A 24,096-nucleotide genomic window follows, 5' to 3' on the forward strand; every position below is an offset into this window, starting at 1 on the left:
CGCACGATACAAGTTGAAAAAAAAAGACAGAACATTCACGATGGCCGAGGAATGCACTCTAAACCTTCTAGTGAGACGTAAATGGAGTACCTTGTGATGAGAAGTGGGCGAATGCTTGCACGTCGCCATTAACGCAACGTCGTTCTAACAGTTTAGTCTATGGTTGAACTCTAATAAACTAAAAGATATTCTTTTGAAGTAGCTTTAAATTCTCCGAACTACTGTAGCTTCAAAAGAAATACAGGCAATCAATAAGAAAACAAATTAGATTTTGGGCTTGGGATTGAACCAACGGATAAGCGCACGTGTTTCAGTTTCTTGAAGTAAGTGTTCGGATGTTAATGGTTAATGGAAGATTAATGGTAATGATATTGGTTCAGTCGCGTCTCCAACGGTTTCCGGTTTTAGATGGTTTACGTCATCATCGTTAATCTTTCTTTTCGCGTCAGGAGATATTTTTTGATGTTTAAACATCCGTTTAAATGCGGCATTGAACTTTCTTTTAAGATATTTAGCTGAAACTTTGGAATTGAAACAGCTAGAAAGGTAAGTCAAATCTTTGTTTTTTAGTACAGGTGTGATTCGCTGATGATGAGGCTCACGAAAATCTGACGTCTGCAAACCAAAGTGAACAATTGCGTTGAATTGTGGACGCTGCATAATTACTTCATATACGTAGACATAGCAAAAACAGATTACAAATTAATATCAGTTAGTTATGCGTCTGCTCTCTTATTGATAAATAACTGCGTCATTCAAGGCTTTGTGGGTTACCGGAAGTTCTTTTTCTTAAGTTTGACCTTCAAAGCGAGCAGGACTTACTTCGCATTTGATAAGCGAGCTTGCAGAGCAAGTCTGTTTTCGTTTTCTTGATAAGTACGCAAGAAATTTCTCAGTTAACACAAAAAGAGAAAAGCACGCTTTTCTATTATTTTAATTAATTAGAGCAAGGGAATAGAATGTTGGAAATTATGCCACTCGTAGTAAGTATAAAAATTCTACAGTTGGTTAATATGTCTTTTTGCTTTAGAGTGCAGCTATATTTTATGCGTGGTCAACATGGCTGTAAGTTCCATTAAAGAAATGGATTAGCTATCAGTAGGAATACGTGTAACAAAAAATGAAAAGTATAAGGATAATTTGTTAAACATAGCCAAGAGAAAAGAAATGCATATATTGTTAGTTGTTTACACAACGTTAACATGTGACGCGTGATCGTATCACGCTTCAGTGATTGTTACACAAAGCAGGAATTGGACTGTGACGTCGGCGACCTGCAAGGAATCGGCATGAATTCAAAATCCATTCTTTTGTGTGTTATATTTGATTAAACGCAGTCTTTCTTTGCGGTTTATTTCAAATGCCCAAAAGGTTTGCCGACACAGTGTTTTGTCGTTGCACTCCAGGGGCTCCGACGGCCTGAAATTACATAGATAAAAAAAGAAAAAAAACCGGTGGTCTTCCGTCGTGGCGCGTTCTTTTCAACTTAACCTCTCCACGGTTACACGGCCACACGGTGGTAACACGGTCACTACAAGGCTATGACGGGGACGCTGGGGGAAGAGAGGGAGTGTGTGTGTGTGTGTGTGTGTGTGTGGGGGGGGGGGGGGGAGGGGGGGGGGGGGGAAGGAAGCTGTTCTAAACCTTTCAGATACATGTTGAGATGTCGCTTTCCGGGGTCGCTTTGCTGCAGTCTTCATTTTACACCTTTCTGTTCAATATATTTTATCATCCTAAGCACTATTTCAACTGTTCAAATCTAGATTGTTAGGACTAGCAAAGTGCTAAAGTCAAGCGTCCAGGGAGGGCGACACGATGCCTCTATTTATAATTTATCTGTCGAGTTAGCGATGCATGTGGTTGTGAAATCTCTTGAACGCGGGCTCAAGTGCCCGGTTGCGCTCACGTTTGTGACTCCTGTAATATAACGAGCGTACAGTGAGCAAGCTGGCGAGTGCCCTTTGCGAATCTCGCGCTTAAAATATCAATTTTTCCTATAGCTACTGATTGCGTTAACTTTTTTCATGGTGCTTGCCAGTGCTACCCTGTTCTGTATACATATCGGACGGATTCTCTCTGAATGTAGTTTTCCGGGCATGTTACTGGACAAGGTTAATGGGGGAGGGGGTTGTTATATAGAGAGGAAGGGGGTGCTGGAAATAAACTTTTTTGGCACTCCCACGGCACTTACGGTTATATAGAACGAATTTTGCAAGACTCCTGAAATCGAGTAATAACAGCAGAATTTGAGTAAAGAAACGCTGGGATTTGTGTTCCTATATAATAAGTTCAGACCCCCCTTGTCGTCGTTGGCTTTTCGACTCGCTGAAAATAAATGAGTTAGGAACAATTGTTTTGCGTTATTGATCTTCTTTGGGCATCCCGTGTCTTCCTGTGACGGAGCACACCATTGTGATGCAAATGAAAAACAAACCAATTGTTCGCACTGTGTACCTTAATCGCCTAAATTAACAAATAGCCTCTTAATTTCAAGTTGTTGGTTACCTTTCTGTTGACGTCTCGCGAAGCTTTCAATACAATCCTGCTCTAGACGATGAAACACGAATATGTGTTGTGACTTTGAACTAAGCGAGGCAGACGCGGCCCACCAACGTTGAAGGAAACCGCTCTGGAAAATCCTGTTCAAAAGTTTGTTGATTTTCCCTTTGCTCGGCCATACCGCGCGCGTGAACAGAAGTGGCTTTATCCCCTAAGGCATATCATGTTTGTTAATAATTAACCGCAACTAGTTCAGATTACAGCTTATGCGGATTTTCACACATTGCTTGCATTTTCTTTGCAGAAACTCAAGAAGGGTCAATGTAAGAGCTTCCTCGACGCGTAGGAGACAAAGAAAGTTGTTCTCGACCTCAAGAGTTTAATCCTTGAATGGAAATCGCTGGAAAACGCACCGATATGAGCTCCAAGAGTCCAAAATTGAACCGACATCAGGTACGTTTAGGTCGCGAAAGACCCGGAGAAAAATTACTCAAGTTCACTCGCAATGATATGTAGGAATGTCGACCTTTGACGGAACTGTCTTGCCATTGTGGGCTAAAGAGTACGCAAATAACACATTAAATGAATGATATAAATTTGCTGGCGAAAACGAAACGCAAAATTCTTCGTTCGATTTGTTTTAGTCCGCGGAAAAATATAAACTCAATCGACATTACGTCATCGGACGTATTCATGGCGAAATTTAACCTCGCATGCTTTTATAGCACAACTTTTTTTTCCTTCATACGGCAGCGATCGAATGTCGTCGTTATTTGATTTACAATCTAAACAAACGCTTGAGGTAACTGTCTGGTGTGAGATTGTAATTTACCGCAGTTATAACCACAGAGAAACTGATTCAATTAACCTTAGAGTTGTCAGAGTTGAAAGCGGGCCTAGTTTAATTTTAGCATTCTGGATTTCTGTTGTAACATGTTTGTAAATCGATCTCGATGGAATGTGAGTTTTTATGGTAGCCTGCCAGTCCATCAGCATGCAAACACGACCATATATTGATAACAGACGCGAATATCACAACTTATAAACAGTATGCTAAACAAATGTTTAACAGTCCTCAAGAGCAAAGTACACCATTTAATAAATGTTCGATTTCTAGTCCATTTAGACCTGTTCGAAATGCAAATTAAAGTTTATATCGATACTATTGTTAGTTATTTCACTGGTACGGTAAAAGAAATTATGCCTTTGTTTCACTGCATTCATTTATATTTGTACGCGGAAAAGTGTATATCGTACATCATGCGCGTCCGGCATCGTGCTCCGACACTCGCCCCTCTTTACACATGAGAGGACGTATTTATAAAAGCACGCAGAACTGTTTTGAAATATTACTTCACAATCTGAGCTTCTGGGTATGGATTTACTTTCAGTACTTTATTGACGCCTTCTCGAAATTGTTATTGTCAGTTTATACTTTGGAATTTTGTCTTTGTGTTATAAATTGCTAAATCAATATCGAATTGTTTGTGGTCACGCAATTTTGATAAAATACTTTTACAGCCAACTCTCTTATAGCGGACACGCTCGGGGCGTCGTTTAGTGTCCGTTATAGCGAGAGTCATTTCCAGTCAAACCTCCAGGGCCGTACCTAGCAGGGGGGGGGGGGGGGGGGGCAGTTGCCCCCGCCAGGAAAACTGAAAAACTAAGAAAGCTGAAGAAAACAAGAAAAAAAAAACTAAACTAGCAAGACCCCAGTTGTCCCCGCCAGGGAAACTTGTCCCCGCAGACAAAAAATACTAGGTACGGCCCTGACCTCTCTCTCCGGGGATCTGGATTTTGTCCTTAATAGTGAGTGTCCTCAATGCGGGGTGTCCGCAAGGCGAGAGTTGACTGTAATACCTAAAATACGTGACGAATTGAAGTGGTTTTTCCTGTGGTCATGGGTCGAGAGATTGGTCGGATATCGTGTCTTTTTTCATTCTCGTCTTTCGAGTAATTGTCGGAAATGTGGTCGTGTTGTTGTCGATTTAGTAGCGAATTCGTTTTGTCAAAGATCTTTCAGGTTCATTCAGTTCATCAGGTTTCATAGCAACGCCACTATAATATAAAACTTGAGTGAAGAATGGTTTCGTGCTTACTGCAAGAGATCAAGAAAGAGGCTCTTCTACCAGGACAGTAGGGGTTGGGCCGGAGGGGAAGAGAGCTTGCTCCCAGGCTACCCTCTTCCCTACGATCTCATGAGCTTTATTGACTTGCAAATGAGCTCCCGTGTTATGGGAAAAGAGAGCTTACAGCCGGAGGGGTTTCTTTCCTTAGAGAACTGTCTAGATCCATTTTTAGCACCAATAACTTCATCCCTTTTCACCTCAAACAACATCCCTCCCCATCAGTCCTCCCTGCCCCCTCCCCTCCTTAGTTTAACTTTAGTTACTGAACCTAAACTTGTGCTGATTCCTTTGTTTTCTCAATTTCAGCTTGAAACTACTGTAAATATTTTAAAAGAGGAAGTCAAAAGACTCCATAAAGAAGTGCTGCAAGTCAGGACAGAGTTGAAGATACAGCGAGCGCGAACGCTAGACTTGACCTACGCTTTACAAGCAAGAGAACAAGAGCTAGAACAACAACAGAAAGATTACGACCAGGAAATGAAAGACATTATTTCGAAACTTCTTCTGCTGGAAGCCGATTTCCGTAAAGAACAAGCTGAAATAAAAAGGCTTTTAGAAGCAAGGGACGCGACGATTGAGTCTTTAACTAATGAAATAACTACCAAAAACAGCCAGATCGAATCGCTCCGAAAGAAACTGGAATCATTCAAATCACAGCCTGAAAAGGAGGAAAAACTCAAACTGGAAAAAAAGCTGCACTCACAGAAGCTAGAAATCGACAACCTGCGCAACGCAAACGCGCGTTTGTTGGATTCGTTGTCTCATGTAAGACTCAACCCTAACTCAAATCGTCAAGGAAAAGTACGAAGAAGCTCTACTCCAACAAGAACTCATGGAAAAAATCAACTGAGTAAATCAGAATTGCCCGAATGGAAAGAAGAACTTTCTGCGTTTTTCTGATGTACTTTGTTGCAATATAACTTTCGGGTTTAGCATTTTGTGACCGCACTTTAAGTGTTTGGGTATCGGCCAATCGAGCACTTATTATCACAAGTCTCAGCCACAGACGGATTTTCGAGACTTTAAAATATCTTCGGATGGATTTATAAAATAATATATGAAATATCGGCAAACAGATATAATATGTACGACGCTCGACAATGTTCGTTCAAGGAACAAGGAGGGGATTTAAAAGACGAATTTAACCGTCTATATGCAAAAGATAAACAGTTTTAAATTCGGGCTAAAGACAAGAGCCTTTCCTAAGAAACAAATGAGGACAGTTTGAGATGGGTTATACAACCACGTTTTGAACAATGAATGGCGTGCGACATTCGGCAACATGCAATTTAGAAAATAGCTGTTATATAAGTAGAGTTACGATTATAGCGGCTTCATCTGTAGAATGATAATCGAAAGAAAAAATATTGAACTTTGTTTTAATGTAATTAATTAGAGAGAATAGGATGCAAAAAATATTTTAATTCTGCGTTAAATTTGCGTGTTGAAGTGATCTTCGCACTTTGGACTTCCATTTAGTTCATTCGCCCTCCCTCCTCCTCCCACCCTAGCCGGGAAAATGCAGATGTCGATCGTGAAACTGAGTTACCCCCGGCATGTCTCCTTAGCGTTTTACGTTGCCTGGTTGTGACGATGCGCTGAATAAATATCAACAGCCGGGACAGAGAGATCTATAATCACGATCGATCGTTTTACAGGTCATGAAGTAATGTTTAATAAACAAGCAGGAGTGCTTTATCAAGTTTAAAACACGAGGCGCAGCCGAGTGTTTTAGACTTGATGAAGCACGATCTGCGAGTTTATTGAACGGCTTCAAAGACACTCCTAAATAAGCGTGTCCCAATAGAGTTCATATCATCGATGCCTCTGTGGCGTTGGAAATTAGCATACGAAAAAAATATTACGTAGAAAATAAGTATGCAAGAAAATCAAATCTCACACGTGTTTTGAACTGAACGAAGAGGACATGGCGTCCACTTCCAGGGCTTTTCGGAAGCCTAAAAATGCCGAGGAAGAGAGGAAATTATTAGAAAGTGCTACCCCAAAGTCAACATAGGCAGGGACAAAGTGGTCCTTGAAAATTTTTCGAGAATGGCAGAATGGTAGGAAAAACCGAAGTCCAGCAATCGAGCCTTGCGCCTTCAGAACTGACAACTCTAAAGTGCAATGCTTGGACACTGACATAACCAGTACGACGGCTGAGTCATTGAACTCTTGACAGATTAAATTTGCCGAAGAAGTGTGCAAAGAGAATGGTAAAACGTACAGAATTTTTCTGAGTCTGTATTTAACAACTGTACTATTAATTTTGTACAAAAGTAAATGTACTGCGTGTGTAAAGAACATTAAATAGTCACCACCATTTGTTGTTTCAGATGATGTATTGCTAATTAATATTCATAAATCACGTGCAGTGACTTTATATCTGATAAAACACCGCATACTAATAAGGAAGAGGTTTTAACAATATAAAGTCGATCCACGTGACGTAATATCGACCAGTTGATAGATAGGTTGATGGGCTTATGAATTATTAATGAGTTTTTGAATAAGAGATAAAAGATAGCGATTCATGAAACATAGGTAACCTATAACTGACGGAAGTATAAATCGTGTGCCCATCACTACACTGAGGGCTGACCGTAAGCAGGCTAACCGGAGCGCCCGGGTTACTTGTTACTTGTATTCCGTTACCTATTACCCTTGAGCAGTAAAAAAAAAACTACCTACTGTCACTCATATGCGACTCGTGTGTTAACGCTTACCTCCCAATAACGGTAGTGTGATTGAAAGCACGATGTGTACTTAAGGAATTACCCGTTTCCCGTTCGCACAGCTATATAAGAAATACCTAGTTACCCCCCTCCAGCATTTCTCGTTCTCCCAATTAAACTTCCACGGTGTTTCTTTCTATAACTCGCTATAGACACGGAATTGTTTTGTTTCTTCTACGTCGTTAGTATGTTGCATTGTTTACACTGGAGATATATAAAACATCAACATGAAGTGTCTTTTGTGTGCGTTTGGGAGTTGCGGTTATGTGATGTCGTTACTGTCGCTATTATGTCCCTAAATGTGAACCCGACTAACACAGTTTTAGTATATGATGGAGTAACCCTATTTAAATAAAGACTTTCTCTCTCTATTGACGACTACTTTTGTCTAGGGTCATTGGTTTATCGTGCTTTGAACTAGTCTTGCCCATGAACGCTCTCTTCCGGGCGCTCTATATCAGTTTTTATTATTCAACACATGCGCGCGCTGCCCATATATGGTCAAAATGTTAACGATATCTGTCATCCGTACATAACAGATATCCTGCGTTATACGTAGGTTGCGAAGATAATTCCGAAATCTTGTAAAGCGCTGCATAATTACAGTTTTTTTTTCTGCAAAATGTGTTTCGTTGACAATTTGTTGAATAATTAAACAATTATCCTGCTCAATCTTGCGGAATATCGTCTGATTTTAGCCAACTCGGCCTACGGCCTCGTCGGCTAAGTATCAGGCGATATTCCGCGCGATTTCGCAGGATAATTGTTAAATATAGGGGTTGATGGGTATCAAATGGTCTTTGCGAGCATTTGCGAGCATGCGAGCAAAGCGTTTTTCTTTGCGAGCTCGAGCACTGACAAAAGTTAGCCTTGCGAGCAACGAGTACTTTTCAAAAAGTTACACCACTGAAAACCGAGCATGCGAGCACTTGTAAAAACGTGCGAGCACGAGCAAACGAGCACCCACTAAAATTTTGCGAGCATTGCGAGCACTGCGACATTTTGAGGGACCATTCATGACCCCTGGGGTTGAACCAAGGCGCGGGAAGTGAGAGTTCAGGGACTGGACCGGACTGAACCGGCCGCCTCCACACCGAGGGAGTCTGGGCTTCAATAAGATATCCCATGATTCTTTGCTGTCCCTGTATTTTCAATATGGCGGCTGTGTTGCAACTGTGTTGAAGTTGTTCTGCAGATAAAAATAACCAGGTCCTATCAATCCTACAGCCTTGAAAAAAGATGTTCCGTTACTACCAAAAGTCGCTAAAGGAGTTAGAGAAAAGTACTGACAAGGAGCAAGCTATGGGCGAGTTTGAAGAGCTGCACAATCAGCAAGTTGTCAATGGCCAAGCTTCGGTAAATCACCGCAAGCGCAAGAAATATGATGAAGCGGAAAGTTCTCATAAGCATGAAAAGAAAAGAGACAAGGAATTAAGGAAAAAGGAGAAGAAAAAGAAAGTAATGGAAGATATGACAACGATCGAAGCAGCGACTAAACATGATCATGGGAATACAAGTGAAGTCAGGAAGAAAGCGAAGAAGACAAAGAGACGACATTTGGAAATTGACGTTGAGGCAACGAACTCAAGTCATAGAGAAAGCTATGTAACTGAATTCGATGAGTCAAGAGTTATTGATTCATCAATCGTTTCAAGTGATAATGAAGTCAGGAAGAAAGCGAAGAAGAAAAAGAGAAGACATTTGGATATCGATGTTGAGGCAGTGAACTCAAGTCATGGAGAAAGCTGTGCAACTGAATTTGATGAGTCAAGAGTTAATGATTCATCAATCGTTTCAAGTGATAATGAAGTCAGGAAGAAAGCTAAAAAGAAAAAGAAAAGACACGCAGAAATTGATGTTGAGGCAGTGAACTCAAGTCATGGAGAAAGCTTTGCAACTCAATTTGATAGGTCAAGAGTTAATGATTCATCAATCGTTTCAAGTGATAATGAAGTCAGGAAGAAAGCTAAGAAGAAAAAGAAAAGACACGCAGAAATTGATGTTGAGGCAGCGAACTCAAATCATGGAGAAAGTTGTGCAACTCAACTTGATAAATCAAGAGTTATTGATTCATCAAATATTTTAAGTAATAAGGAGATCAAAAAGAAACAAAAACGTAAATCCCAGACCGAATTTTCTGAAGGGGTTGTCAAAAAAAGCAAACAGAGTGTGCAAACGTCAAAGTCTCATAAACGTAGAGACAGAGAAAAATATGTTGAGATGCATGAAAGTGATTTCTCTTGTAATCAAAGAACAGAAAATGCGCATACTTCTGCAGAATCAAGCACTTTTGAGCCAACAGGATATAGTTTTGAAATTTCTCCTGGAAATTCTCCCCAGTCGACCACCCATGTTTCCAAGAAGTCATCTCTATCTGGGAAAGAACATGTATCTACAGAAAAGGACCATCAGCAGAAAAAGAGAAAGAAAAGGACAGACAATTTGACGACGAACATAGCTGTGGATAAAATTAATCTTGCAAATGGCAATGACAGTGAAACTGAAGTCATAAAGTCAAGAGTTGAGCCAGCAGTGGTATCAAATATAAAAATGGATGAAACAAAGCTGAGAGAAGCAACTGCAATTTCTAATAAAATCCATGAAACATGGACACTTCCAAAGGAAAGGTTAAATGCATTAACTGAGAAAGGTCAGTACTACATGTAAGATTTGAAAGAACATACCGGTACAGTCAACTCTCGCCTTGCGGACACCCCGCTATTGCGGACACTCGCTATTACGGACAAAATCCAGATCCCTAGCGAATAAGGTTTGACTGGAAATGACTCCCGCTATTACGGACCCTCGCTTTAACGGACACTAAACGACCTCCCGAGTGTGTCCGCTTAAACGAGAGTTGACTGTACATGTAACAGAAAACTTTTCCTTTCCTTCTCATGAAAGTTGTGTTTTTATAAAAAAAATCCATCAAATGTTTTGTTTCCTATTGTCCTCTCTCTCTTGTGAAATTGGCTCAATCAGTTGGGCAATAAAAAAGAAACGTAAAATTAAATATAATAAATTGTGGGAGTCTGTGTCCAAGAGTCTTATGGAAAGCCTGATCGCTAAGTAAGGAGACTTTCTTATTACAAAGTTGTTGTGATTATCAAAATGCAGGGCTCAAAATAACGGCCGGTCAACGGACAATGTCCGGCCAAAATGATGATTTGTCCGGACAAAATTTTGGTTCTGCGGCCATTTTGACCGGTCACGTACACAGCTTTCAAATAAAAAACCACACAAAAAAATTTATTTGCAGTATTTCTTGAAATTTTGCAGTAAAATAATAAAATGTCATAGCAGCTTGCAGTCACAAATGTGTAGAATACAGATGAGACGGTCACGCTCTGCCGATTTGTTAGCGGTTTGCTTAAATAAAACAGGAAACATCCACGTCTGTAAATACGCTAAACAGATAATAAAATGACACTTTTAGCGATCAAAAGTTAACATTTAAGCTTATACTCTTTAACAACTAGTGTTTTAGCTTATGAGGCGAAATTTTTGGCAGAATAGGCTATTGCAATGCTTCAAAGTAAATACTCAATATTTTGACCGGTCAAAAACGAGACACGACCGAGCAAAAATTGATTTGGCCGGTCAACATGACCGGTCAGTATCCAAAAATTATTTTGAGCCCTGAAATGTAAATTCTCTTTGCTCGTACGATCATTATGTCCATGGCTAGCAGTAGTTAGATGTGTTCTTGAGAGTAACATAACAAATATGGCTTTTACACTGTAGCATTGTTCATTTATAACTTCTAATGATAGTTGAAAATAAATTATTTGTGAGCAAAAAAGAAATTTATACATATGAATACAGTACATTATAGCATGTTTTCATGATCTACAATGGAAGACAGTTTTCATTCCAGTTATTAGCGACCTTTAGATTGGACTACAAGTACGAACTTGAGTACGAGTAGGAGTTTTCAAACCGAATTCGTGTGTCTCCTATCATCACTTATCACACCAAAATTATCCCTAACGTTTATTTATGTGTTAGTCAGCAACAGAGAAGAGTTATAGTTTGGGGGATAAAATTGTGTTGAAATTCCAAAGTCGTACTCGTACTCGTTCTCGTACTTGTAGTCAAATCTGAAGGTCGCTATTTATGTGCATGGGAGGCGCAGTGGCCTAATGGTTAGTGCACCGGACTCTGGATCGAGCGGTCTCTGTTCAAGTCCTTGTCAGGGTCCCTGTGTTGTGTTCTTGGGCAAGACACTTTACTTTTATAATGCCTCTCTCCACCCAGGTATATAAATGGGTACCGGCAACATAATAATGGAGGGGTACCCTGCCATGGACTAGCATCCCATTCAGCAGGGAGTAGAAATATTCCTACATGTACCTGCTTAATGCTAAGTGTAACCAGGATAAACTCCAGCACTATGGGCACCATGGCTCGAGGCTTCCCTTTGAAGTCATTAATTTTCTATGGGAAAAGCGAAAAGGAATTACCACGGCTGAAGTTTCTGAAGTTTCTTTAGTTTCTTTGACGAAAATTTTCATTTCAAGAGGTATTTGCAGACCTGACCAAGGATCACTTAGATGTGCTCAATGTGTTAAATTTTTGCAATAGAAGATTGGATAATGTACTTGTTAATTAAAATACTTGCTTCTCAGACAGTCAATCTGGATTTGTTTTTCTTTTTAAAAATATTGGGTTGTTTGGGTGATGGCAATCACAACATTTTATTGGGATGGCCTATTTACAACTGTATGCTACTTAATTTTGTAGGAATCAAAGTAAAGAAAGGAAAGTGGTCCAGTCAGGAGCATGACTTGTTAAAATTCAATATGGCTTGTTTTTTAGAGGTACAGTACAATGATCTTTTCTTGACTGATAAGTATTGTACTACATACATGTACATGTACATGTATGTACTGCTGTTTCTACTGTGTGTATGGTTGTACATTGTGTGATCTTTCATGCAATGGTCAAGTTCAATATTTAATTTTGTTTGTAACCTATAAATTCTGTTTTCATGTGTGTGTATCACATCTTAAATGCAATAAACATTCAAACCTGAATACAATTGTACAATTATACAATTGTAAAATTGTTGTATGAATAGATTTAAGGTCGCGCAGGACCCTTGAGATCATTATGTATGTATTTATTTAAAGAGTATGCACGAACTGCGACGACTGAAGCCGACAACAAACAAAATATTCATGACAATGTTTTTCTTAAAGTTCTTTGTACAAGTAATTACATGGAATTGTTCTCAGCTTTGCGTACCGTGCCCTGAAACAAAGCGAATTATCATAATTAGATTCACAGCTGCGAACATACCGGTAGCGCACGTCGGTGGTAAACATTGACTCGGAAGGTCTTCGGAAGCGGAAAATCCTGCAATTTTGTGTCCAAGTTTTCTTCGCCGATATAGAATTTCAGGAGTTGATTCGCGAGGAACATGAACTTGGTGCACTCTATTGTTGTATGACAAGAGCGAATTTTGAAATTTCGTTCTCAAAATGAAGATAGCACGTTTCAAAGTTTAGATTTCACATTTTTACTCTCTTAGAAGCAGATAACTTCTAGCAGTTTTTGAAATCAAAAATTTTGTTCTTGTCATAACATAAAAGAGGTTATGATTCATCACTAGGTTATATAATCATTTAATTCGGTGCGCTGTTGTAGCCGAAAACTTGGACACAAAATCGCATTATCTGCAGTTAAACTTTTAAGAGCCTGTAACATTACAGTAAACGGTCATCTCTCAGTAAAAGGGCAATCATGATGTAATTCCATCATCCCTTAATATCCTTGATAAATTTTAGAGGAATCGATGTTCAAAATGTAGCGAATTAATTAGCTTTACAAGATAGCACCCCGTTAAGAAATTTGGCTAATGAATTTATTAATGAGCAAGGGTCCTGCGCGACCTTAAACCAAGTTTGTCTCTGTTTTCTTACTAGCGTCACAATCTGGCAGACCCCAACCCACTTCTATTTCATTCAAGAATGGATAAAGAGGAAAGCAAGTACTGGAAGCGTTTTGTCCGAAGCAATGATTTTTGTAAAGAACTTGGTAAGTGTAAACCCAACAGTCTGATCTCTTGTATCTGCTACAGACTGTAAGTCTCTCACTATGTAATTTTAAAAATAATATCAGTAAAAGGTGGAGTTGAGTGTACTGTTGAGGAGGAACATGTATTGGAATATATTTTTTCAAATTAATTTTGTAATTTAAAAATTAATATTTTTTGTACATGTACATACAGCCTGTAATACAACTGTACATGTATTTTGGTATAAAGACAGTGTTACACTGGACAACTTGCAACAATGTTATGCGAAAAATCGAACACCTTGGTACCGGGGATGATTTTTTGCACACCTTTTGACTCAGCAACACCTCCTGAGTTTTTGAACCCAAGTCAAAAACTCGCAACGCAAGATGACAAATATTTAGAAAGTTGGCTCATGTAACGGGGTGTCCAATTTTTCACACAACATTGTTGCGCAAAAAAAAAAAGAAAAGTCTGCTTTTCATGGAGGCTATGTCTAAAATTTACTTAAAATTTAGATATTACCTTATTGTTACTTATTTTCGCGGGAACTTAATCTTCGCGATCAGGCCAAAAATACCTAATTAGCATAAAAAATACAATAGAAAACGTTTGAAATAAATTTTCGCGGGTCTTTAATTTCGCGATTTTCAAAAAATCGCGAAAATCGCGAAAATTAAGTCCCGCGAAAATAAGTAACCGACTTAATTTAGATTTGAAATTGGCCAGTGAAGATGCTTGTCTTAGGTCTATAGGTAAGTTGTTCCACAACTGAGCTCTGCTGTACGAAAAACTTTTCTTGAGATAATCAGTTCGAGGTTCTGGAAGAACTAATTTGTTTTCGGTATTCCTTAAACGATAAGCACTAACATCGTCACGATCTACGAATCTTGATCTCAGATAATCAGGAGTCATACCATGTAATGTTTTATACATTAGGATAGACTTCTGTTCCAATCTTTGATAATAGAGTCTTCGCCACCCCAGTGTCCGGAACAAATAATCTAAATTACTATCATAGCTTGCAGACATTAGGGTATGAGCTGCGCGGTTTTGAAGCCTTTGCAGTTTTTCAGAAAGGCCCTTGTTACCGCTTCCCCACACTACGTTGCAATAAACAAATTGTGGTTGAATAAGGCTATTGACTCTACTTATGGTAATGCTCATCAACCATTTTGCAGGAAAAGGCATTCAAAGAGAATTGTTCTCAATCTACAAATGTGCAACAAGAATTTTTGACGAGACAAATTATGTTGGAAGGTTAGTGTCAAGAACATACATTTGAATGTGTACATTCATGTATTAACTTTTTATGGGTGCATATTGAATTACAGACTTAGTGTCAGTGTGTTTTCTTCCCACTATATTTTCTCAATTCAATGCCAGGAGTGTTATAAATTTTACCTCACTCAACTTTGTAGATGTCTTTGTTAAGGTAGTAGAACTGTTCAAACTTCAAAAATAAACCATACCTGAAAACTCACTCTTTTCAAAGTTATTAATTAATGAAGTTAACACAAATACAAGAGATGGGGCTTCTTTTAGCTTAGGAGCTAAACCAAAGTTGGTTGCTACAAGCGCCATTTTGCAACGTTAATGATTAGCGCTCTGCAACCCAAGTCGATATGACCTCGCATTGATAGCAATGTTACATAAATTGGCTTAAGTTTTTACAACATGCGATTGTATCTTCGCAGTTTGAGTGAAAATTCAGTCAAACACAGCAAAATTCTTTTGTATTTCGTCTTCAAATAAAATTCAAAAGCTGTCTTGATATCGGACCCTCATTGAGTCCAGAGAAAACGCAGCGTGAGATCCGTAAGGCAAATGCTAAATCTCGCGTTGCTACGTGTATCCTATTTGTTTACGCCGCCATGTTTTCTTCTCCTTGGTTAATAAGCCTAGTATGTAACTGTTATTTAAAAAAGTTGTTTAATTTTAAAGACATTAGTTTTCAATTTGGACATGTTTTGAACAGTTCTGCTATCTTAGTTAAAGGTACAATATGAGAATATGATTCATGAGAAATGTGGAACCTTGTGGAACAACAAGGGTAGCCGGTATTTGTATGTCAAACAAGACCTTGTGGACTTGGTCTTTACTTCAACCTGGTGCTTACTTGTAAATGTTGTGGTTCAAATTTATCTTTGGTTTAAAATTTTTCAAACCAGTTTGATTTTTATTTCCTTTTGTTTCAGAATATGATAATGAATTTGAGACAATGAAAAGTGAAAATCAAACTGGCTTGAAAAATTTAAACCAAAGATAAATTTAAACCACCGCATATACTCAGTCTGGCAGTTAAAATCAAGAATGGTGTTGTCAACTTTTAGCTGTAGTAAGGGAAAAATGCTGTAGAGCTTTATTCTTATTTTCTTGTTCTTACTACAGGTACACTGAAGATGAGGTTAAAGAATTGAAAAGGTAAAGGACTATTATCTATTAATTTTAACAAATAAAGAAGCTGAAGCCATGCCCACACTGGAAAGTTCGTATTTGATACGCCGAAGTTTTACGCCAAATCCCTATGAAATATGCCAGAAGTGGCGTAAATTATCGAGTTCCACGCCGAAGATCTTCGGCGTAACATACATGTTTTCCAGACTGGATTACAGTCATGTAATGAGAAGCAACACGAGTTTGAGAACACGAGAATTTTAGAAACTGCAAACCATGGGCAAGCGTTTTCTACATTTTTCAACTGTTCTCAAATAACTAAAGTGTTTGTGGCAGTTAAATACTATGGTTTTGGCTTAGACTCTATTAGTTATGCTGAATGATATAGATTTAACACACAATTTGTTAAAATATGGCATTTTAGCTAATCATAGTGCAAACAGAATTGAAAATTTATATGTGATCCGTATCCTTAAGTTCCTAGAATGTGCCCCAAAAGACCTTTTTTTGACTCCCAAAATAAAGTTTGTATTCCCATAGAAATACAGTTGCACCTCTTAATACGGACACCAAGGAAACAGAGAAGAGTGTCCATATCATGAAGGTGTCCATATTACAGAGGTAGAGGTTGTATGAATTTTGGTCTCTTTTGGACCAAGGTGTCTGTGTTATAGAGTTGTCCGTAAGGAGAGGTTCGACTGTTGTAAGTCAAAATTGTCTTGAATTAACACTGATTGGTGGCATTTTGACACATGTGTAGTTCCAAAAATTATCCATACCTCCCACATGGAAGGGACTTTTCCAAACTAAGACCCCCCCCCCCCCTTCCACCCCTCTGGAAATTCCAATTAAGCTTCATATAAATTATGTTTTCAAAGTTTTTGGTCTCTGAACCCCCCCCAACCCCCAGGAATTTCCAATCCCTTCTGTGGGGGGAGTATGGACATTTAAATCTGGAACCACACAATACAGGTTACTTGATTGTATCATATAGTGTATATTTTGTTACACAGATTGCATGCAATACATGGATCAGACTGGGTTACTATTGGCCAGTTGATGGACAGGAGTCGTATGTCTGTAAACCGCAAGATTTCAAAACTACCACCCACATGCAAAGGTTAGTAAAAATAATGCAAACCAGGGAGTGATCTTTGCTGAAGACAATGTTTCATTTTCTTTACTTGGCTAAATAAATATTTCACCCAATTAACAAACAAATGCCGTTTGTGAAAAGAGCATAAAATTATTTTTGTTAATAATTATTACAAAAATGCATTCAAATGTGACATTGTTTAAGATATTTGATTCCAGGCAGTGTAAAAAATGACAGTTAAAAAATGTTTATCTTATTTAAGATTTAACTTAATTAACTTATTGTACTTGACAAATTACTTATTAAAATTTTATCCAGAACCACCCGAATCAATGGACTCAAAACTTGAAAATAGATAATTGAAGTTCAAGGCTGGATGCCTTCAAGTTTTGAGTTTTGAGTTTCCAGTAAAGTCATACAGGTTTCAAGTGACTGTCAATTTACAATTGGCCTGTACTGTATCAATTTATTATTTGCCACTAAATGACCATTATAGTGTTTTTTTTTTTGTTTTAGGTTTTTATTTGAAAAAAAAAAAACACCTATATTAGAGTGTGCATCTAATAATTGAGGATTTGTTTTATTTATTACTATGTGTAGATGACAAACAGGAACAGAAAGACAGAAAATGGACAGATGATGAGGTTAAACGGCTTAAAGAAGCTGTGCATTTTGTTACCAACACCACTGATGGGCAGCCAGTTTTTCATGGAATTGACTGGCAAGGCGTGGCCCAAATGGTCAAGACCAGGGGTGCAGAAATGTGCAGAAAAAAATGGTAAAAATGCTTCTACATGTAGCACTTTCAGTCTCAAACTTACAACTACAACTTCTTTTTAATGTTGTCTTTTAATGTTTGACTTTCTCTCATTATAGCAATTTTAATTGCTACAATTATGAGAGAAAGTCTAACATTATAAGTCTCCTCACCACATCCTACATGTATACTGTAATTATTGTCCCTTTTTTATGGGGTAAAAAATAACCTTTCCGTACAGATTGCCAGGGCGGCACAGTGGTTGAAATGGTTAGTGTGCTTTCCATTTGGACCAAGCTGTCCAGGTTCCAGCCCTGGCCAGGGTCATTGTGTTGTGTTCTTAGTTGGGCAAGTCACTTTACTTTTACAGTGTCTCTCTTAGCTGGGTGAAAGGGGGGAGTGGGGGGGGGGTGGGGGGGTGGAGGAGAAGGAGTAACCATGCAATGGACTAACATCCCATCCAGGGAGGAGAAGAGTGATACTGCTGGTCACTACACACTATGGAAACCAGGATAAGCCCTGTCACCCAACCTTACAGAATGTCAAACATTTTGTTTTAAGGTTGGGACACACTAGGCGACAAGTCGCAGCGACAGGTTGCTGGGACAAGTCGCTCCGTGTGTACTGCTTCAAAACGAGTCGCTGCGACAAGGCACTTGTTCAGTGCATACGCAGCGACTTTAGAAGAAGGGGAATGTGAACTTGTTTTGAATTCGTGCGACACATCGCAGCAACAAAATTCTGTCGCAGCGACATAGATTGTCGCAAGAATACACCATGTCACACGAGGCGACATGTCACAGCAACTTGTTGTCGCGGCGTGTTGCAGCGACTTGTCACCTAGTGTGTCCAGACCTTTAATGTTAACAGTAGTTCTGAGACTGTATTGTACGTTCCAAGCTGATGATTTTCTTTATTCTCATCACCTGTTTGTTAAATTATGCGTTGTTTTTATTAAGAGAACTTGAATTTTGATCACTTGTTCCCCTGATTTAGTGTTCCATTATGCATTCTTTAATCAGGTTAAACGGGTTGTGCTGGAGCATGGCTGAAAATAAGACAGAAAGCAAGTGGACGAAAAATCATGAGCTCAAACTTATAACAAGGTGAGAAGACTTGTTAATTACAAAAATTAATACAGTGCATTTTGCTGGTAAACATAGAATTATGTGAACCTACCAACAGCGAAGTAATGAATTCAGTAATGGAAATTTAATTTCATAATTGCCTTCAATAGTAACTGTTGTTGCCATCTTTGGAATGAGAAGTTCTCCGCTTGCTCCCGCCCCCTCCCCTTCTCGCTCTGTCGCTTTTTTGCGTTGGAAAATAGAGAGGCTGTGGACAGTCTAAGTATGAAGCAACTAGGAGCATTGTTGTTCCTTCCGGGTGGAATGCTAGTTCATCACAGTCACCCCGCCCCCGGGTGGAATGCCCCCCCCCCTCCCCGAGCATTTATCTCAGGCTTCCCTGACAATTCGCCAAGCACACATTTATATTTGTGGGTGGAGAAAGGCAGTCTGAAAGTAAATAATATTTTCCCAAGAACACATAGTGACAACGGCAGAGCTCAAACCTAGGCCTCTTGTCAGAAGAGACCTTCAGATCGGAGTACGAGTACGTTATTTTAAACCTAGTGCTTACATGCACGCTTTCAAATATGTTCCACGCCAATTTTGTACCCCTGTCCGATAATTTCCTACTCAACTGGTCAGCAACAGGGAAAAGTGAGGTCTTTGCTAACGTAAACTAGTTAAAAATTCGAAAGTCGTGCTCGTACTCAATGTTGTACTCGTATTGCTATCTGAAGGTCCCCTACTAACCATTATGGGTCACGGCCTCTCCCCCTTCTATAAATTTCAGACTTACAACGATTGCTCTGGCGTCTGTTGATAAACTGTATTTGTTAACAGTTGTTGTTTTTTTTTCTGTCTGTTAGGATATATAACTCAGGAGTCACTGAAGAGTGTGATTTGGATTGGAATGACGTGAAACCTGAGTATGAAATGTGAGTTTTTCCACAAGACAAAGTATGAGGCTATCCCTACCAAACATTAAACAAAGTTTTGGGAAACGGACCTTTCTTTTTACTGGCGCAAAACTTTTTAACAAACTCCTTTTAAACATTGTGAAGCTGAAAACATTCAAACGTTCTGCCGCTGAGCAAGACATTAATATTTTCCTTTTATCATAATTTTGACATTTAATTGTTATTTTAGGCTTTAAATGTGATTTTGTATTGTATTTTGTGGCTTTTAATGTAGTTCTTAATTTCTAGTGTTGTATTTTTATTAGGCTTTTTAAATGTAAATAGGTTCATGAAAATTCTTTGATGAAATTTATTTTTTTAAGATACAGGGCCCCTATGGAGACCAGCTTTAGAGATGAATGGGCAACCCTGTGTAAATAAAGTTTTACTTTACTTTACTTTAGTACTGTATGAAACATCGATTGAAATTACAAGAAAAAACACGGCTGTCGAACTCGAAATAATGCATCATTACACGCGTGTAGTAAGTGATGGTGAATGATGAGCTAGAGGTAAAACAGTTGTAACCTCTCATCATCTCCTTCTTGACGACACTGTGCCTACTAACGTTAAAGGGGCTACCTTATTATAGGAAATTAACGATGCACGTTATTAACGCGATTTCGCGTTATTTTATTGATGTAAACTTGTTTACTATAGCGATAACCAGAACTTTTCTTAAATTCGCGTTTTTTATCGCGTGATTTGTTCGCGTTGTTAAAATGTTTCGTTATATTTCTTTAATAAGGTATGTCTCGTAATTTTAGGCAATTTCGGCACTGACCAACTGGTCATAAAATTAACTGAAATATCACAATAACGGCTTACAACTGTAGGAGAACTCAAAACAAACACAGAAAGGCCTAAAAGGGGCATGGGTGACCTAAAATACCCGGACATAGCCCCTTTAAGGCTGGTGATTTAATTTTGAGAATCGTGTCAAGTTTCTTCTCTAGGAAATAAAATTTTACACGTTTTTCAGATATTTATTTTTGTATTTTACTGGATCTTCCTTATAGTTTTACAGTGATATGCACGTCTAGTTTTCTGTAGGAAGACATCTGCTAATGTTTACATCCAGTAATCTTAAGTTAATGTTTTTATTGCAGCGACTACTCGCCACAGTGGCTTCGCCAAAAATGGTCACAAATAAAAAAGAACGTTCCCAACTACCAACGATTGAGCTTTGAAGGTTTGTCATATGTGCTTTTTAATCACAAGCAGTTTTAACTTCTTGTGACTAAAATATTCCTTTTCCCTGTCAGTTGTGCTACGGTTTTGGTAATCTGGTGGGACATCGAAGCCCTTTACCCTTTTCAGTTGCTGTAATCCCCCCCCCCCCCCCCCCTTACTTGGTGGGGAAGGCTTAATTAACATAAACCTGCACTTGTCCATAGCCTTGATATTCTATTTGAAAGAAATGAGTACATGTTGACATTATTGTATTTGATCAAATTATAAATTTCTTGTGTGCTTTCCAAACTACGCCGGCAATCATAGAGCAAATGACATATTGTCGTTCAGTCTGCAGTCGGTCGTTCGGTCGGTCAGTCATGTTCATACGCACTCATTGACTGACTGACTGACTGACCGACCAACCGACTGATTGACCGACCGACCGACTGACTGTTCGTTTGATTGGATCGATGATCGATCGATTGATTGATGGATTGATTAATTGATTTGTGTGTTTATTTATTCATTTCAGATACTGTTGATTATTTGTACCGCGTCTATGGCCAAATTTTGAGAGACAAACTTCAAGCTGGAACGTCCAATAACGAGACAGAGTAGTATTGACAACTTTGATGTCTCCCAGAACTTCTTGTCGTTAAAATAACCGTGTAAGAAAGCAGAACAGAATCAACAGCAACTGACGTTTCCATAGAGACGAGGCACAGCTTTGTGCAAACATGGCGGTCAGAAAGACATCGTCCACCATTGGCAGTCACGTGATCAACAGCGGGAAAAAGACATTAATGATTTCATTAGCTTTACGGAAACTATCTTTTAAAAAAGTTTTCGTCAACTTTTTAATCCATTCGCGTATTCAAAAGTACGTAAAACACCTAGTTGCAAAAGATCTCTAATTCCTCGAGAAATGAAATTAAGACAGGATTAGTGTGTAGCGAGTAATTTTCCGTGAAACATGCGTGTAGTTCAGATTTTGAGCACATCTGTAATCGAGCAGTTTTAGTAAGATCAGACTAACTGCTTAGCTTACATTTCCTTAAGAGTTCACATAGACTCCGCCTGATTCCTCGATTTCTCCAGACGTAAATTCCCGGATTGACGCAGCTGTTCAAGAGAACTGCTGTCTCAGCAATTGGATAAATCACGTGATATAGAAGATCCCTCCGCGCCAGTCTTGCTTGATCCACTATGGTGACGCACAAAGTCGGCGTGAAACACAAAAACAACGTCCCTGCCACAAAAGCAACCGTTTTTGAGGCTTTCGCTTCACGAGGATTTGAGTTCATCTGAGAGGGAGGCTCGCCCTCGGATGTCGAAGTTTGTTGTGACATTTCTACGTTGACTTGGGCATTGGAACGTTTCACCAATCTGAATATCTTGAAGTATACGAAAGAAGTGACAAGGAAGTTAGTGATAATTACCAAAGATATAACTCCAGTTTCCTCGTTGCTGTTTATCCCGAATAAAAACCGCACAGTTAATAATATTCCAATCGATATTGCCCAGACCGTGACTGTAACCGCGATGACGCGTTTAGAGTTGACCTTTGCCACGTAAAGATACGGATAAAATACCGCCATGTATCTTTCGAGCGAGATCAGAATCAGTGTTAGAAACGACATACAGATACATATCACCCCAGAGAAGGAGTAGATAAGAAGCTTGTCGCACGGAAAGCTGTCAGGACTCGAAGTCAGTTTGCTTGCTTGATAAACAACGTACGAAGGTTGAACAAAGACACCCACCATCAAATCCGTGAACGCCAGACACAGAATGGAAGTATTTGCCACAGTTCTCAGTTGCGATTTTCTGAGTACAGCCACGAAAACCAAGATATTCCCCGCAACTGTCAATGGACACAGAACACTGTTAACAACGCACAAGACGAGAGACACGGAACGAAACAGGACAGCTGGGCTGAAGGGCACCATTTTGAGTCCCAATGATCCTATGTCGTCGCAAACAAACTTCTCGGATTGACTACTAGAATTCAGAGCTGAGTGTGATCTTTCGTCCATCTTGAATATACCCCCGAACTATAGCCCGAGAAAAGCGACCAATTTTTGAGAATAATCCCTGAAATCTGCATGTAACTTTGTGGACCTTTGGGCTTTGTACTCGTCGATTTGTGCGTTACTTCTGTCAATCATTCTTTGTTTACTCGTCCTCTCGACTTCCGCTTAAATTTACATTAGGGTCAGGTGCTGAAAACATTTTAATCTTACTGTTTATCTTGGGATAAAGAAGCTGGCAGGCTTAGCATACTGAGTAAACTTTAATACGACGCGTTTACTCCCGATATTGTTTTAGCTTCGTTTTGTTTCAGCTTGTTTTAGATGTCAAGTCAATAGAAACTAATACGCTCATCTCGTCTCGTCTCATCTCGAAAACTTTCTCGAGATGTCTGAATTGCTTGCTTTGTTCTAGCCGACACTCTTCAAACTTAACCGGATTTCATCAATTCAAATAAATATTGTATCCTTTTTTATTCAGCCGAGTTATTGATTTAATTTAGAAAACTAATTATTCAATCGGCAGTGTTCTACTTAGTCGATAATTGGTAAAATTTACCGCTTGTCACATTAGGGCCCGCCATCTGAAAAAAAATTATTAAATTTCCCTTGTATTTGCTCGTATCTTTTTCCAGTCATTTACAGAAAAAATTACCCCGCTGTCTCGAACTGTTTGCAGTTTTGCTTGACCTAATTTTCCTTGACCCCCGCAATGACAATAATAGTACAGTCGCACTGTGCTTAGACTGTTCACAGCGTCTGTATTGTTTGTCTGCGATTTTACAGTAATGTTCTACCTATTCAAGTATTAGTTCAGACATAGAGAAGACACAAGAATAAGCCGTTGTTATACTGTACTGTATCCATATTTTAGGAAAATATGCCTGCCCCGTTATTTCAAACGAACCATCGCTATCGAACAAATTTTCTTTTTCCTCGGAATATCGCGAGTTGGCGGGGTCCCACTGTAAACAACAAATTTCTCGAATGTGATTGGCTCTAGTAGCGCGCGTTATAATTTTTCCCGCCCTGTTTTTTTTTTTCACCGCGTTTGAGCGCGTGTCGTGCGCATTTGATTGAATTCCTACTTGTTACTGCATGAGTATCCTCCATTGTCCCAAAAATTTTCTGTAGTTCCTTTTTTCAGCAAATTTTGATTGATAGCAATGATAATTGTTAATTTGATTAAATTTCATTTGCCGTCTAAATTTCTTCCTCGAGATTTATTATTG

General features: G+C 39.0%; 3 protein-coding genes across 5 annotated transcripts; 2 read left to right on the forward strand and 1 right to left on the reverse strand.

Annotated features, from left to right (window-relative positions):
* The first annotated feature begins 2,425 nt into the window (after window positions 1–2,425).
* Window positions 2,426–6,064, forward strand: LOC144630561 (uncharacterized). 3 transcript variants are annotated; one of them, XM_078488935.1, is made up of 3 exons: window positions 2,426–2,649; window positions 2,804–2,952; window positions 4,935–6,064. In XM_078488935.1, the coding sequence occupies exons 2-3, from the start codon at window positions 2,890–2,892 to the stop codon at window positions 5,526–5,528; spliced, it is 657 nt and encodes a 218-aa protein (XP_078345061.1). In that variant the 5' UTR covers window positions 2,426–2,649; window positions 2,804–2,889; the 3' UTR covers window positions 5,529–6,064. The 3 variants fall into 3 exon arrangements, with proteins under 3 accessions (XP_078345061.1, XP_078345068.1, XP_078345053.1); XM_078488942.1 differs by having other exon boundaries at window positions 2,426–2,616; XM_078488927.1 differs by having other exon boundaries at window positions 2,426–2,952.
* Window positions 6,065–8,489: 2,425 nt separating this feature from the next.
* On the forward strand, window positions 8,490–23,488 carry LOC144630890 (uncharacterized). Its single transcript, XM_078489260.1, has 11 exons — window positions 8,490–10,013; window positions 12,107–12,183; window positions 13,291–13,402; window positions 14,564–14,642; window positions 15,774–15,806; window positions 16,793–16,899; window positions 17,476–17,653; window positions 18,655–18,738; window positions 19,569–19,637; window positions 20,768–20,850; window positions 21,367–23,488. Exons 1-11 carry the CDS (start codon window positions 8,603–8,605, stop codon window positions 21,450–21,452), a joined length of 2,319 nt encoding a protein of 772 aa, XP_078345386.1. The 5' UTR covers window positions 8,490–8,602; the 3' UTR covers window positions 21,453–23,488.
* On the reverse strand, window positions 21,865–22,870 carry LOC144631182 (histamine H2 receptor-like). The gene has a single exon (XM_078489591.1). It carries the CDS (start codon window positions 22,868–22,870, stop codon window positions 21,866–21,868), a length of 1,005 nt encoding a protein of 334 aa, XP_078345717.1. The 3' UTR covers window position 21,865.
* Window positions 23,489–24,096: the final 608 nt, after the last annotated feature.

The sequence above is a fragment of the Oculina patagonica genome, chromosome 1 (assembly GCF_052425735.1).
Source record: "Oculina patagonica isolate OP01 chromosome 1, crgOcupat, whole genome shotgun sequence".
Classification (NCBI taxonomy): Eukaryota; Metazoa; Cnidaria; class Anthozoa; order Scleractinia; family Oculinidae; genus Oculina; species Oculina patagonica.

Coding starts and splice junctions, on each gene's coding strand:
- LOC144630561 (XM_078488927.1), top strand. CDS start 2,890: ATGGAAATCGCTGGAAAACGCACCGATATGAGCTCCAAGAGTCCAAAA. Junction 2,953..4,934: donor CAAAATTGAACCGACATCAG/GTACGTTTAGGT, acceptor TCTCAATTTCAG/CTTGAAACTACTGTAAATAT.
- LOC144630890 (XM_078489260.1), top strand. CDS start 8,603: ATGTTCCGTTACTACCAAAAGTCGCTAAAGGAGTTAGAGAAAAGTACT. Junction 12,184..13,290: donor ATATGGCTTGTTTTTTAGAG/GTACAGTACAAT, acceptor TTTTCTTACTAG/CGTCACAATCTGGCAGACCC. Junction 20,851..21,366: donor CCAACGATTGAGCTTTGAAG/GTTTGTCATATG, acceptor TATTCATTTCAG/ATACTGTTGATTATTTGTAC.
- LOC144631182 (XM_078489591.1), bottom strand. CDS start 22,870: ATGGACGAAAGATCACACTCAGCTCTGAATTCTAGTAGTCAATCCGAG.